The sequence below is a fragment of the Mustelus asterias genome, chromosome 2, assembly GCF_964213995.1.
Source record: "Mustelus asterias chromosome 2, sMusAst1.hap1.1, whole genome shotgun sequence".
Classification (NCBI taxonomy): domain Eukaryota; kingdom Metazoa; phylum Chordata; class Chondrichthyes; order Carcharhiniformes; family Triakidae; genus Mustelus; species Mustelus asterias.
Window position 1 is genome coordinate 35,116,906 of NC_135802.1, and position 15,508 is coordinate 35,132,413.

Here is a 15,508-nt window from a genome sequence, read left to right on the forward strand (position 1 = left end):
CGGTGCTCACATTGATGAACTGCAAGATATCCTAAAGAGAATGGACGAAGAAGAGAAGAGATTCCTGTCAGTCGAGAGGGAAGTTTCCTCGGTGTGGGCTCACCTTCAGTCCTGGAAACTCCTGCTGCATGGTATGAACATCCTGGTTGATTCAGGGAGATGGCACCAGAGAAGGAGGATCCGTGCATCCAGTCTCCTGAGGGGAGCTGAAGAGGAATTCCCAGCTGAATTTGAGAACTGGCTGGCATGCTTTCACAATCTCGACTTGAAGGCTGGGCATTTTGAGTAAGATGGAGCACATTGTCTCCGGTCTCCAAGACCTGGGGTAGGTCGAGCATTCTGACCTCTGCCATCCTGGCACTGATACCCTGGCCTGGTGCCTTGGGCCTCGAGGGGAGGGTCAAAGAAGTAAGTCCCATGCCCATGTGCCCTCTGCCCTTGCCAGGCTGCAGAGGAAGAGTCCTGGATGTCGGATGAGCTTGGACTGGGGGCAGGATGGGGGTCCCGTGGCTGGATTGCCCCTTCCAACTCTTCTAATCTAGGCAGACCTGAAGATCACCCCAGGCATGATGATTTTAGGCAGCTCTGTGATCAACACTTTCATTCCTGCCTGTCAGCTGTGAAAAGTTTGAAGTGACCAGGTCACTTTAATCTCCATGCCCCTTGGTTCCCTGGCAGGCTTTTAAATCACTGCAGCACTGCATGTGCAGCGGGGTTTTCTCTTTCTCTCTGTCAGGAGCTGCAGGTGTGAGCAGACCTCTTTGAAGTTCTCTGACAGAGAGGAGATGCCATTTTCACCGCTGGGGGCGGGGGGAAGTGGGTGGTGGAGGTTCCCTTCTCCACAGCTGTGTACTCAGCCCCAATGTATTCATTGACAGCTTACTGGATTTCTACTCAGCCTCCAGTCAGCTGTGTTTATTTATCTTTTCCTTCACGCTTGAATGCATCTCAAGTACCCCAATTGTTCCGAACTGCAATGTTCAAAAGGACTCCAAGCCTGATTGACAGCTGTGGTTTTTTCAAAGGGAATAAGTGGTCTGCAAGCGAGGAAGTGAAATCACAAAGTGCTTTTCGAAAAATTAAACATCTTTTATTACCTATGAAAGTATTAGAACCCAGAATTACCGATCCTAGTTACAGCAGATGGATCGTAAACAGGTCTGGAGATAGTGTTATTTCAAGTGCAGAGAGACATCAAACCTAGACCAATTTAATATGCCTTAAGGACATTATCAATAACAGAACAAAGATATGCCACAATTGAGAAAAGAACATTGGCAGTAACATGGACATGTGAAAAATTCATAGACTACATTATGCGATTGCAGTCCAAAATTGAAACATATCATAAGGCACTAGTCGCTCATCTGAACATAAAAAAATTTGCAAAGATGCCACCCTGAATCTAATGGTTCAGACTAAGTTTAATGAGATAAGACTCATTAACAGAGTATGTACAAGGGAAGTATCAAACGATAGCAGAACATTGGCATGGGTACTATCAGAAGCAACTAAACAAGAGGATTCATGCTTCATTGAGGAGGTGGAAGCATATACAGCCTTAATTACTCAGCACTTAACAGCTACGATAAAAAAAACTTTACAGGAAATAAAACAAGCCAACAGCAAGATGATGATTATTTCCAGAGAAGAGAATATTGTCTGGAAGGATGGCAAGGCTACATCTCCCATAATCCAGTATTATGCCCATACTTTGAACAGCACAGTCATTGAAGATTGCATAGTCTTCAATAAGAGAATAGTCATAACAAGAGCATTTCTGCTTGACATTCTTCAAAAACTTAACCAAAGTCCCTTGGGTATCACAAAGTGTTGTGCAAGAGCCCAGCAATCAGTTTGATGGCCAAGCATTGCTCATTCTATTAAATAGATGATTTCACATGATCTTACATGTGTTGTAAGCAGCCAAGATCAGAAAGAACCACTATCACCGTCTACTTTTCCATCAAGGTTTATTTAATTTTAAGGGGAAAACATTCCTCATTGTCATTGATGACTACTCAAGGTAGATTGAGGTAAACAGACTACGTAGCATCACAGAAGCAGTCACTCAATCACTGAAGAGAATTTATACAACACAGGGCATTCCGAACATTGTCATGTCAGGAAAAGGGTCACAATTTGCTCATGAGTTATTCCAAAATTTTGCAAAGGAATGTGGAGTTGTTCACGTAACCAGTTCAGCCCATTATCCTAATGAGGAAGACAAAGAAAGATATATGGGCCATCAAGGATTTTCTGAGGAGGATTGAAGACTTTAATCCAGCTCTTCTGAGTGACCAAACCTTACCACCACAAGATAGTATCTCACCATCTGAGTTATTGATGGGAGGGAGCTTGAGAACATATCTTTTATCTCTGCCACAGAAATTAAATCACATTTCCACTCCATCTGACGAAGGAGCAGTGTTCCGAAAGCTTATGGTATTTGCTACCAAATAAATCTGTTGGACTTTAACCTGGTGTTGTGAGACTTCTTACAGAAATTAAACCCAGCATCACCACAAACAACCAAAAGGATAAAACAGTGTGAGGAACAACAGAGGAACAAAGAGATTCATACATTTAAAGTTTTTTAAAAAAGTTTATTTATTAGTCACAAGTAAGGCTTACGGTAACACTGCCATGAAGTTACTGTGAAATTCCCCGAGTCGCCACACTCTGGTGCGTGTTGGGGTCAATGCACCTAACCAGTACGTCTTTCAGAATGTGGGAGGAAACCTATGCAGACACGGGGAGAATATGCAAACTCCACACAGATAGTGACCTAAGCCAGGAATCGAACCCAGGTCCCTGGCGCTGTGAGGCAGCAGTGCTAACCACTGTGCCACTGCGCCACCCCAGAAATATTTCACCAGTAGTATAGAGCACATAGTGCTAAGGCCCAGGGAGAGAGAATGGATATGAGATCAACATAGAGAAGGCACATCGAATGAACCAACAACTGAGATCATATGGGATTGGAATGGACCAGGGTACCAGAAGGAGAAACCACAGCCCCTTAATACCTTGGAAAGAAAGCCAACAGAAACTTGGGCTTACTGCTCAGATTCTGAAGTGAAAGGACAAGAAAGTCAGATAAATCTCTACAGCTACCCTGGAGAACACACACCGACAGAGGGGAGAGTAAAGAGTATCCCGCTGTGGCAGGTGGTGGAATTTGAATTCAATAAAAAATATCTGGAATTAAGAATCTATTGGTGGCCATGAAACCATTGTCGATTGTTGGAAAAACATTTGTCTGGTTCACTAATGTCCTTTAGGGAAGGAAATCTGCCATCCTTACCCGGTCTGGCCTACATATGACTCCAGAGCCACAGCAATGTGGTTGATTCTCAACTGCCCTCCAAGGACAACTAGGGATGGGCAATAAATGCTGGCCAACCACTGATGCCATGTCGCGAATGAATAAAAAAAAATAAAACCCTGGACCTCAGAAAAAGATTACAACAAGATCAGGGAGATTGGTCAAGGCCCCTCAGAAACTAACTCTGTGCAACCTGAGACTTTGAGAGGAGATGTAGGAGGATGTAAATGTGATGGGGATAAAGACTTCGGGAGATGCCAAGTAAAAGGGGCATTTCCGGAGTACATAATGCTGATGTGATGGTGATGTAACATCACATGATTGAGTAACAGAGATCTGGTGGGGGAATTTCCAACCTCTTGCAGAGTTCCCAGTTTGTACATAGTAGTTGTCAAGAAAGTGTCATTTTAACAAACTGCAGTCTCAAGAGCTTACATTGGGAGAATATAGAACCCCATATAGACCCTGGACACCATCATGACAGAGGTGGATGTAAAAGAAGCAATGGTGGTTTCTGGAAAAGAAACAGGGGAGTTATCCACCGTGTCCTGCCCAATATTTACCTGTCAATCAACATCATAAAAATATGCTCAATGCTCAATTATCACATTGATATTTGTGGGATTTTGCAGTGTAAAAGTTGGGTATCTTTTTTCATGCATTCATGGGACATGGACGTCACTGGCTGGCCAGCATTCATTGCCCATCCCTAGTTGCCTGAGTGCAGTTGAGGGTCAACCACATTGCTGTGGCTCTGGAGTCACATGTAGGCCAGACCAGGTAAGGACGGCAGATTTCCTTCCCTAAAGGGCATTAGTGAACCAGCCAGGCTTTTCCGACAATGATTTCACGATCATTCAATAGATTCTTAATTTCAGATATCTTTAATTGAATTTAAATTCCATTATCTGTCGTGGCGGGATTCAAACCCGGGTCCCCAGAACATTAGATGAGTTTCTGAATTAATAGTCCAGCGATAATACCACAAGGCCATCACATTCCTCCACCATGGTTCCTATATTATAACAGTGACAACACTTCAAAAGCATTTTGTGGGCTTGAAAGTGCTTTGGGATGCCCCCAGGTTGTGAAAAGCACTATAAAAACGTCTTTCCATTTTCTGCGATAATTCTGCAGCATGAGTCTTTATCTCCCCTTGCCACCACCAATTACTGTCATTAATAGCGAGTGTTCCCTGCTTCTGTTGAGTTTACTTTTCCTTATCTCCATCTCCAGCTGCTGCTACTGACTTTCTTTGGCACTTTTAACACCATGTGACAGGAAGTGACTATTTATTTGTAGCATTCAAATTAACTGATTGTCTCACTCAACAATCCCGGGGGCAGTTTAACCAGCAAGTAAATTGAGTGTTGTTCAAAATTGTTTTGATCGTGTGCATGTTATTTACACAGTAGATGCCACAAGGTTGTGATACAGCTCAGGGGTTGCAGATCTCTGTGAGAAAACGACTTGTGAGGTCTACCAGTCACTCGAACCTTGCGGTCGTGTTCTAAGCTTGTGGCAAATTCTCAGCGATCTGTCATGTTATATAACATATTAAATCCTCACTCTCACACCCTCTGATGTGTCATAACATTTGATATGATAACTCCCCTTTCAAACAAGAAATTATAGCCAACGCTCCACAGCTCAGTCCTTAGGATGGCACGGTGGCACAGTGGTTAGCACTGCTATCTCACGGCACCACTGACCCGGATTCGATCCCCGGCTTGGGTGACTGACTGTGTGGAGTTTGCACGTTCCCCCCCTGTGCCTGTGTGTGTTTCCTCCGGGTGCTCCAGTTTCCTCTTACAGTCCAAAAGATGTGCTAGTTAGGCATTGGCCATGCTAAATTCTCCCTCAGTGTACCCGAACCGGCCCCGGAGTGAGGCAACTAAGGGGTTTTCGCAGTAACTTCATTGCAGTGTTAATGTAAGCCTACTTGTGATGCTAATAAATAAGTTTTGCACATCCGGCTATAACATACCTTTTGTGTGATCTCTAAAACAACAGCACTATACAGATAGATGATCCACTACTTTTAGAGTTTTGGTTCCTTTATGTTGGTTACACCAGTGCCATACTGTAGTAATAAACTGCAGCACTCTTCCATGCAGCTCGCTTCTGATTTTCTTTTCTCATTCTCTTCCTATTTGGGGTGGCATGGTGGCACAGTGGTTAGCACTGCTGCCTCACAGCGACAGGGACCCAGATTTAATTCCGCCCTCGGGTCACTGTGTGTGTGGAGTTTGCACGTTCTCCTCATGTCTGCGTGGGTTTCCTCCGGGTGCTCTGGTTTCCTCCCACAGTCCAAAGATGTGCAGGTTAGGTTGATTGGCCATGATAAATTGACCCTAGTGTCAGGGGGATTAGCAGGGTAAATGAGTGGGGATACAGGAATAGAGGTCTGGGTGGGACTCTGTTTGGTGCAGATTTGGTGGGCCGAATGGCCTCCTTCTGCACTGTGGGGATCCTATGATTCTATTGACATACTTCAAGATTACTGAGGAGGCAAGGAGACCTTGTGGCCCCTACCTCTGGACCAGAAGATCCAGGTCCAAGTCCAACTCCAGGACTTGTGGGCCACGGAAGGAACGTGCAACAGATTGTTCAATGGGCTGATAATCAGCTCGGGAATCCTTCCACCACCTTCATTCACTGTCCCCCCAAAGGGGAAAACGGTGTGTGTGTGTGTGTGTGAAGATAAGCGATATATAAAAAAATGAGAAATCGCTTGCAGAGATCTGAGTCTGCTTTTCCATTTTCTTTTCAGGTCTCCTTTACTTGTGCACAACTTTGCAGAGTGTACCTACTGCTGATTTTTAAATAGTCACTGATGTTCTAAGGTGCCAAGAAGTGCCAAAGCAAATCAGATGAGATAGCATCAAGTGACAGTCATTAGAACGGCACTTTACTGTTTTTTTTCCCAAATTCAATATCAGGTATTTCTGCTGTATATATGTTGCTGCTCCTTCTGTCAATACACAACAGTAATTGCTCAGAGCTGTTAGTATGTGACTGGAAAACATCAGCTTAATGTTGACACTCTATTACTATTAAGCAACAAGAGTCACTATTTCCCCGGTGTATATTATAGGGCTGCGTGTGGAAGGTTTTGCTCCCAGCAAGGAACCACACCACCAGCAGTGCATATCAGGAATTTGGGCAGCTTTCATAATTTACTCTCCATGAATAGAACAAACATGTTCAAAAACCAAAAATGCGCTCCCACTAGGTGAGGCTACATTCCTCAAGTTCAGTCTGTTAAGTTGGGCTTGTACAATTTAATAGAAAAATAACATTTCCTTTCCTTAAGTGTACGAATACACAGGCAAATCCGTGCACACATTAGCACATGCACAGTAACATGTGCAAATACATATACACACACAATAGACACAGATACACAAAAGCCAATCGGCCCGCGTACCATGGACAAATAGAGAAAAAAATGCACACACACAAAAACAGTATACACACATGCACACAAAAATGTGCAAACAAAAACATACACACCAAAATACATACAAGTACAAGCACAAATAGACACACATATACTCACACATCTAGACACATACACACGCGCACACAGAAACACACACACACAAATAGATACACATATACTCACACACAAATAAATACACACACATGCACACTCAGAAACACACACACACACATACACACACACATACACACACACACACAGGAACACACACACACAGAAACACACACATACACACAAACACAGAAACACACACATACACATGCACACAAATAGATACACATATACGCACACACAAAAACACATGCACACATTCAAAATCCAAAACACACACACATACATACAGGCCAAAGTCGACTGCCCTCCCCCATAGTCAGTTTGGTGGTGGGGAGAACTCCCCTCCACCCCCGACCATCACCTCCATAAGATTCAGACCACAATTCAATTGAATTGAATTGATTTATTATTCTCACATGTATTGGGATCCGTATACAGTGAAATGTATTGTTTCTTGTGCGCTGTACAGAAAAAACATACCGTTTTTTCTATACTTTCTATGTTGCATCTGTAAAAATTGGTGAGAGTCATAGTGGACATGCCGAATATCCTTCACCTTCTGAGAACTTAGAGGCATTGGTGGGCTTTCTTAACCATAGCCTGGGCGTGGAGGGACCAGGACAGGTTGTTGGTGATCACCATTGTGTAGAGAGGGGAATACACATGCACATACACAGTAGTGACATGCACATACAAATACATGGACACACAAGTACAAACACACACAAATATATACAAACTCAGAAATACATGCGCATACATAAATACACACACACCCACAAATATCTCTCTCACACACACACACATAGAAACATAGAAGATAAGAGCAGGAGGAGGCCATGTGGTCCTTTGAGCCTGCTTCAACATTCGTTACGATCATGGCTGATCATCTAACTCAGTCGCCTAATCCTGCTTTTTCTCCATAACCTTTGATTTGCCCCAAGTGGTATATCCAGCCACGTCTTGAATAGCACAAAGCCACACACACTCACAATACGCTTGGTTTATTTTGATATGGACGCTTATTACTTTGTGTAAAACATGAGTTTGTAAGGTTAGAATAGAGAAAAGGCCTTTACAGTACAGTGTAACAGCTGGTCAGTTTATTTCAATTAACATTGAAAATATCGTACAGAAATGACCACAATTAATAATACTCGTAATAGAAATGGAAATTTTAATGATGTTCAGCCTCCTTCAGGTTCAGGTGATGCTGGGAGTCTGTGGGAGGAATTTTACAAGAATAATGCCAAGTGTCCAGCCAGTATGAAAATGGGAGAGTTGCAGATCTGTTTTTTGGACGAGTGTTTACGTCCAATCCGGTGCACATAGTGCATGAAAAAATTGGCCAGACCATTTCTAGCTGCTACAGGCAGTGGGCGGGGCTTAATCATGATCATGATCCCCCCTACCGCCTGGAAATGTAGCCTCTGACATCCTCCCGCCCGCCCCCTCCCCCCCCCCCACACACCGCCCAGACCAATCACACCCCCCCGACCTATCACAGGCAATGTGCGTAGCAGGACCCCCCTCCCTCACCCCACCAATCGCCTGGAGAAGAGCAGCGGCCTCCCCCTCCCTCACCTCACTGATCAGATATCGAGTGTGCAGTGGCCTCCCCCTCCCTCCCCATACCAATTGCAGGCTGAGTGGCAGTGGGCACCCCCTCCCACCATGATTGCGCCACGCTTTCAGGCCCCACCCCATCCATGGTCTGCCCCCATAAGCCACGCCCCTTTCAGGCCCTACCAAAAGTCCCCACCCCCTAAAGGCCCCACCCCTTCGGCCTCGCCCTCTGGCACTGCCCACTGGGCAATGCCAAGGTGCCCCTTGGGTAGTGCCAGGGTGTCAAGCTGACACTGCCAGGCTGGCATTGCATAAGGGGCACATCCCATTCCCCTCGGCCTCCCCAGGGGTCCTCAATGGCTTCCGGTTCTACTGGCGAGGCCAACACGACTAATCCCCGTTCATGTGGAGCAGGTGTTTTCCTCGCTGGAGAGAACCTTTCCTGGCGAGACCACAAAGGTAAGCGAGCCTGGAGATGGAGCGCCGGGCTCACTAAACACATGCTAATAAACATTATGATCATTTATTCAGCCTCTTGCCGGAACTTCGGCTCCTGTAAGCGCGTGAGAGCCGGGAAACTGGTTATGATCCTGACTTCTCAGCTCTCACGTGATTATACTGGCTCACTCTGCCCATCGATGGGCAGGGCAAGCCGGTACATTCCGCCCTGTATCTTGGACCTGATCGTCATTCCTGAGTTGACGGATGGGAATTTAGTGGCGACACAGATTAGTGAAAGCCTTGATTACATCTGTCGGAAAGGACCTCACAATGAATTACCTTGAAGTGCAGTGACTGCTCCTGTGTAGACTCCGTCGCAGACATTGGGTGAATGGGAGGAAGTGGAGGTTAGTGAGCACAGAGGGTTGGGTAAATGGGACTTAGTGCGAGTTAGGATTTGCACAGCAGAGCTTTGAATGAACTGAAGTATATGGTGTTGATCCAGAAGAAACTCTTCCAGTGTAGACAAAACTTACTCCAACTTATAAATCAAAGAAAAGGTTGAATCAAGAAACTTCATTACTCCAAACTTGAGGCCTCACCCTAGGCCATTCCAAACAATTTAACAATTCCCAACAGGTTCTTATTTATACTGAGTCAGCTGATCATCACATCATTCTGTCATTGGTTACATGGTTTACTGGGTCAGCTGACCCTTACAGCTTGTTACCATTGGTCACATCACAACAGCTCCAATGTTATCACCAGTTACATTCTAACATATGGGAGGTGAAGGATGGGAGGCTGGCCAAGAGAACGTTGAAGTGGTTAAATCCGGAGGTGACATAAACACGGCTGAAGGTTTTGGCAGCAGCTGGTCTGAGGCAGGAGCACAGATGGCCACTGATGTGTATAGCTTAATTAGATTATCTCAATCAATGACAGAAAAATCGATAAGAAAATTTGTCACCTTGGGCTCTCCCTCTGACACGCAATGTTGGGGTAATTCTGAACCAGAAAGGCAAGGGCCTTGGTCTGTTCTGAGATAACCGATCTCAGCTTGCTGAAGGTGTGGGGAATATAATTGTTCTCAATGTCCTTGGGGATGGGAGGGAAAAGAAAACTGTACAAGGTCCCTGCTCCAGATTAGGATCCAGTGATGTGCCTCATTGCTCTATCTGAACTCAGCACAGCTAAAAGAACCTTTAGGGTGGCACAGTGGTTAGCACTGCTGCCTCACAGCGCCAGGGACCCAGGTTCAATTCCGACCTTGAGTCACTGTCTGTGCGGAGTTTGCACTTTCTTCCCGTGTCTGCGTGCGTTTCCCCTCTGGGTGCTCCGGTTTCTTCCCAGACTCCAAAGATGTGCAGGCTAAGTGGATTGGCTGTGCTAAATTGCCCCTTAGTGTCCAAAAATGTGTAGGTTAGGATGATTAGTGGGGTAAATGCATAGGGTTACGTGGATAGGGCGGGGAGGCAGGCCTGGGTAAGATGCTCTTTTGGAGAATCGGTGCAGACTCGATGGGCCATATGGCCTCCTTCTGCACTGCAGTGAATCTATGATCCTATGAACCTGCGACTTTCCAAGCCTGCTGGACTCAGTACCCCAACACATGCTGCATGCATTTACCCTTGATAGAATGTGTGTCCAAATGATTTGATTTGATTTGATTTATTATTGTCACATGTATTGGGTTACAGAAAACAATATTGTTTCTTGTGCGCTATAGAGTCAAAACATACTGTTCATAGAGTACATAGGGGACAAGGAAAGGAGAGTGTGCAGAATGTAGAGTTATAGTCATAGCAAGGGGTGCAGAGAAAGATCAGCTTAATGTGAGGTAGGTCCATTCAAAAGTCTGATGGCAACAGGGAAGAAGCTGTTCTTGAGTCGTTTGGCACGTGACCTCAGACTTTTGTATCTTTTTCCTGATGGAAGAAGGTGGAAGAGAGAATGTCCCGGGGTGCGTGGAGTCCTTGATTACGCGATGGAGTCAATAGATGGGAGGTTGGTTTGTGTGATGGACGGGGCTACATTCAGGTTGGTTCAGTTGTGATGCTCAGAACACCCAAAGTCCAAGCTCACACATGAACAACAGCTGGGTGGCTTACGAATGTGGCATTTACCGGGTTGCACTGTCAGGGTGACCTTTCAATATCTGTTGCGATTTTGGCCTGGAATAATTCAGGTATCCACACATTAAGTGTGTGGAACAAAAAAGAAAAGAAATAATGTTTCTTGTATCCATTAACAAAATACCTACTGAATAAATTCCCTTATTTTCTCTCAGGTATGATTTTGTGGAGGTACACGATGGTGGAGATGAGAAGGCAGCACCACTGGGAAAATTCTGCGGCAAGATTGCCCCCTCTCCACAGATCTCCACAGGACCACTGCTATATGTAAAGTTCGTGTCTGATTATGAAACTCATGGAGCTGGCTTCTCCATCCGCTATGAGGTCTTCAAAACAGGTTGGTTGCTCTGACTTTGTGGCACTATTCCCATTGGTTTTGCAACACAAGTCAAAATTTTACAATTGGACTCAATGATTCACAGTTGTAATGAAATCAGTGCCGTCTGTTAGAAATATCTTATGTAGCCCGCACCCTTACTGTCCGCACACTTACTGTCCGCACACTTACTGTCCGCACACTTACTGTCCGCACACTTTCTGTCCGCACTCTTACTGTCTGCACACTTACTGTCCGCACACTTACTGTCCGCACCCTTACTGTCCGCACACTTACTGTCTGCACCCTTACTGTCCGTACACTTACTGTCCGCACTCTTACTGTCCGCACACTTTCTGTCCGCACCCTTACTGTCCGCACACTTACTGTCCGCACACTTACTGTCCGCACACTTTCTGTCCGCACTCTTACTGTCTGCACACTTACTGTCCGCACACTTTCTGTCCGCACACTTACTGTCCGCACACTTACTGTCCACACTCTTACTGTCCGCACACTTACTGTCCGCACTCTTACTGTCTGCACACTTACTGTCCGCACTCTTACTGTCCGCACACTTACTGTCCGCACCCTTACTGTCCGCACACTTACTGTCCGCACTCTTACTGTCTGCACACTTACTGTCCGCACTCTTACTGTCCGCACACTTTCGGTCCGCACCCTTACTGTCCGCACACTTACTGTCCGCACTCTTACTGTCTGCACACTTACTGTCCGCACTCTTACTGTCCGCACACTTACTGTCCGCACTCTTACTGTCTGCACACTTACTGTCCGCACACTTACTGTCTGCACCCTTACTGTCCGCACCCTTACTGTCTGCACCCTTACTGTCCGCACCCTTACTGTCCGCACACTTACTGTCCGCACCCTTACTGTCCGCACACTTACTGTCCGCACCCTTACTGTCCGCACCCTTACGGTCCGCACACTTACTGTCCGCACACTTACTGTCCGCACCCTTACTGTCCGCACACTTACTGTCCGCACACTTACTGTCTGCACTCTTACTGTCCGCACCCTTACTGTCCGCACACTTACTCTCCGCACACTTACAGTCTGCATCCTTACTGTCCGCACACTTACTGTCTGCAAACTTACTGTCTGCATACTTACTGTCTGCACACTCACTGTCTGCACCCTTACTGTCTGCACACTTACTGTCTGCACCCTTACTGTCCGCACACTTACTGTCTGCACACTTACTGTCTGCACCCTTACTGTCTGCACACTTACTGTCCGCACCCTTACTGTCTGCACCCTTACAGTCCGCACCCTAACTGTCCGCACTCTTACTGTCCGCACACTTACTGTCCGCACTCTTACTGTCCGCACACTTACTGTCTGCACCCTTACTGTCTGCACACTTACTGTCCGCACACTTACTGTCTGCACACTTACTGTCTGCACCCTTACTGTCCGCACACTTACTGTCCGCACACTTACTGTCCGCACACTTACTGTCTGCACACTTACTGTCCGCACCCTTACTGTCCGCACACTTACTGTCTGCACACTTACTGTCTGCACCCTTACTGTCCGCACACTTACTGTCCGCACCCTTACTGTCCGCACACTTACTGTCCGCACACTTACTGTCTGCACACTTACTGTCCGCACACTTACTGTCTGCACACTTACTGTCCGCACTCTTACTGTCCGCACCCTTACTGTCCGCACACTTACTGTCTGCACACTTACTGTCCGCACACTTACTGTCCGCACTCTTACTGTCCGCACACTTACTGTCTGCACCCTTACTGTCTGCACCCTTACTGTCCGCACACTTACTGTCTGCATCCTTACTGTCTGCACCCTTACTGTCCGCACACTTACTGTCCGCACCCTTACTGTCCGCACACTTACTGTCTGCACACTTACTGTCCGCACACTTACTGTCCGCACACTTACTGTCTGCACACTTACTGTCCGCACACTTACTGTCTGCACTCTTACAGTCCGCACCCTTACTGTCCGCACACTTACTGTCCGCACCCTTACTGTCCGCACACTTACTGTCTGCACCCTTACTGTCCGCACTCTTACTGTCCGCACCCTTACTGTCCGCACACTTACTGTCCGCACACTTACTGTCCGCACTCTTACTGTCCGCACACTTACTGTCCGCACCCTTACTGTCCGCACTCTCACTGTCCGCACACTTACTGTCCGCACACTTACTGTCCGCACACTTACTGTCAGCACACTTACTGTCTGCACACTTACTGTCTGCACACTCATTGTCTGCAACCTTACTGTCCACACCCTTACTGTCTGCACCCTTACTGTCTGCACCCTTACTGTCCGCACACTTACTGTCTGCACCCTTACTGTCTGCACCCTTACTGTCTGCACTCTTACTGTCTGCACCCTTACTGTCCGCACACTTACTGTCTGCACTCTTACTGTCCGCACCTTTACTGTCTGCACCCTTACTGTCCGCACCCTTACTGTGTGCACCCTTACTGTCTGCACCCTTACTGTCTGCACACTTACTGTCCGCACACTTACTGTCCGCACACTTACTGTCTGCACCCTTACTGTCTGCACCCTTACTGTCCGCACCCTTACTGTCCGCACCCTTACTGTCTGCACCCTTACTGTCCGCACTCTTACTGTCCGCACTCTTACTGTCTGCACTCTTACTGTCTGCACCCTTACTGTCTGCACCCTTACTGTCCGCACACTTACTGTCCGCACTCTTACTGTCCGCACTCTTACTGTGTGCACTCTTACTGTCTGCACCCTTACTGTCTGCACCCTTACTGTCCGCACACTTACTGTCCGCACACTTACTGTCCGCACACTTACTGTCTGCATACTTACTGTCCGCACTCTTACTGTCCGCACACTTACTGTCTGCACCCTTACTGTCTGCACACTTACTGTCTGCACCCTTACTGTCTGCACCCTTACTGTCTGCACCCTTTCTGTCCGCACCCTTACTGTCTGCACTCTTACTGTCCGCACCCTTACTGTCTGCACCCTTACTGTCCGCACCCTTACTGTCCGCACACTTACTGTCCGCACCCTTACTGTCCGCACACTTACTGTCCGCACTCTTACTGTCTGCACACTTACTGTCTGCACCCTTACTGTCTGCACACTTACTGTCCGCACTCTTACTGTCTGCACACTTACTGTCTGCACACTTACTGTCTGCACTCTTACTGTCCGCACACTTACTGTCCGCACACTTACTGTCCGCACACTTTCTGTCCGCACCCTTACTGTCTGCACCCTTACTGTCTGCACCCTTACTGTCTGCACCCTTACTGTCCGCACCCTTAGTGTCTGCACCCTTACTGTCCGCACTCTTACTGTCCGCACACTTACTGGCTGCACACTTACTGTCTGCACCCTTACTGTCTGCACCCTTACTGTCCGCACCCTTACTGTCTGCACCCTTACTGTCTGCACACTTACTGTCCGCACACTTACTGTCCGCACACTTACTGTCCGCACACTTACTGTCTGCACACTTACTGTCCGCACCCTTACTGTCCGCACACTTACTGTCTGCACACTTACTGTCTGCACCCTTACTGTCTGCACACTTACTGTCCGCACCCTTGCTGTCCGCACACTTACTGTCCGCACACTTACTGTCTGCACACTTACTGTCCGCACACTTACTGTCTGCACACTTACTGTCCGCACTCTTACTGTCTGCATCCTTACTGTCCGCACACTTACTGTCTGCACCCTTACTGTCCGCACACTTACTGTCTGCACACTTACTTTCCGCACACTTACTGTCTGCACACTTACTGTCCGCACACTTACTGTCTGCACACTTACTGTCTGCACCCTTACTGTCCGCACACTTACTGTCTGCACACTTACTGTCCGCACACTTACTGTCTGCACACTTACTGTCCGCACACTTACTGTCCGCACTCTTACTGTCTGCATCCTTACTGTCCGCACACTTACTGTCTGCACCCTTACTGTCCGCACACTTACTGTCTGCACACTTACTGTCCGCACACTTACTGTCCGCACTCTTACTGTCCGCACACTTACTGTCTGCACCCTTACTGTCTGCACCCTTACTGTCCGCACACTTACTGTCTGCACCCTTACTGTCTGCACCCTTACTGTCCGCACACTTACTGTCCGCACCCTTACTGTCCGCACAC

The 15,508-nt window shown here is 47.0% G+C and overlaps 1 protein-coding gene across 3 annotated transcripts in view; it reads left to right on the forward strand.

Moving 5' to 3' along the window:
* The window catches only part of nrp1a (neuropilin 1a), a 223,176-nt gene that overhangs the window by 41,144 nt on the left and 166,524 nt on the right, over positions 1 to 15,508 (forward strand). For all 3 annotated transcript variants that reach the window (XM_078233256.1, XM_078233272.1, XM_078233263.1), the window contains exon 4: positions 11,185 to 11,366. In XM_078233256.1, coding sequence (XP_078089382.1) covers positions 11,185 to 11,366 — 182 coding nt within the window. The remainder of the gene's footprint in view (positions 1 to 11,184; positions 11,367 to 15,508) is intronic.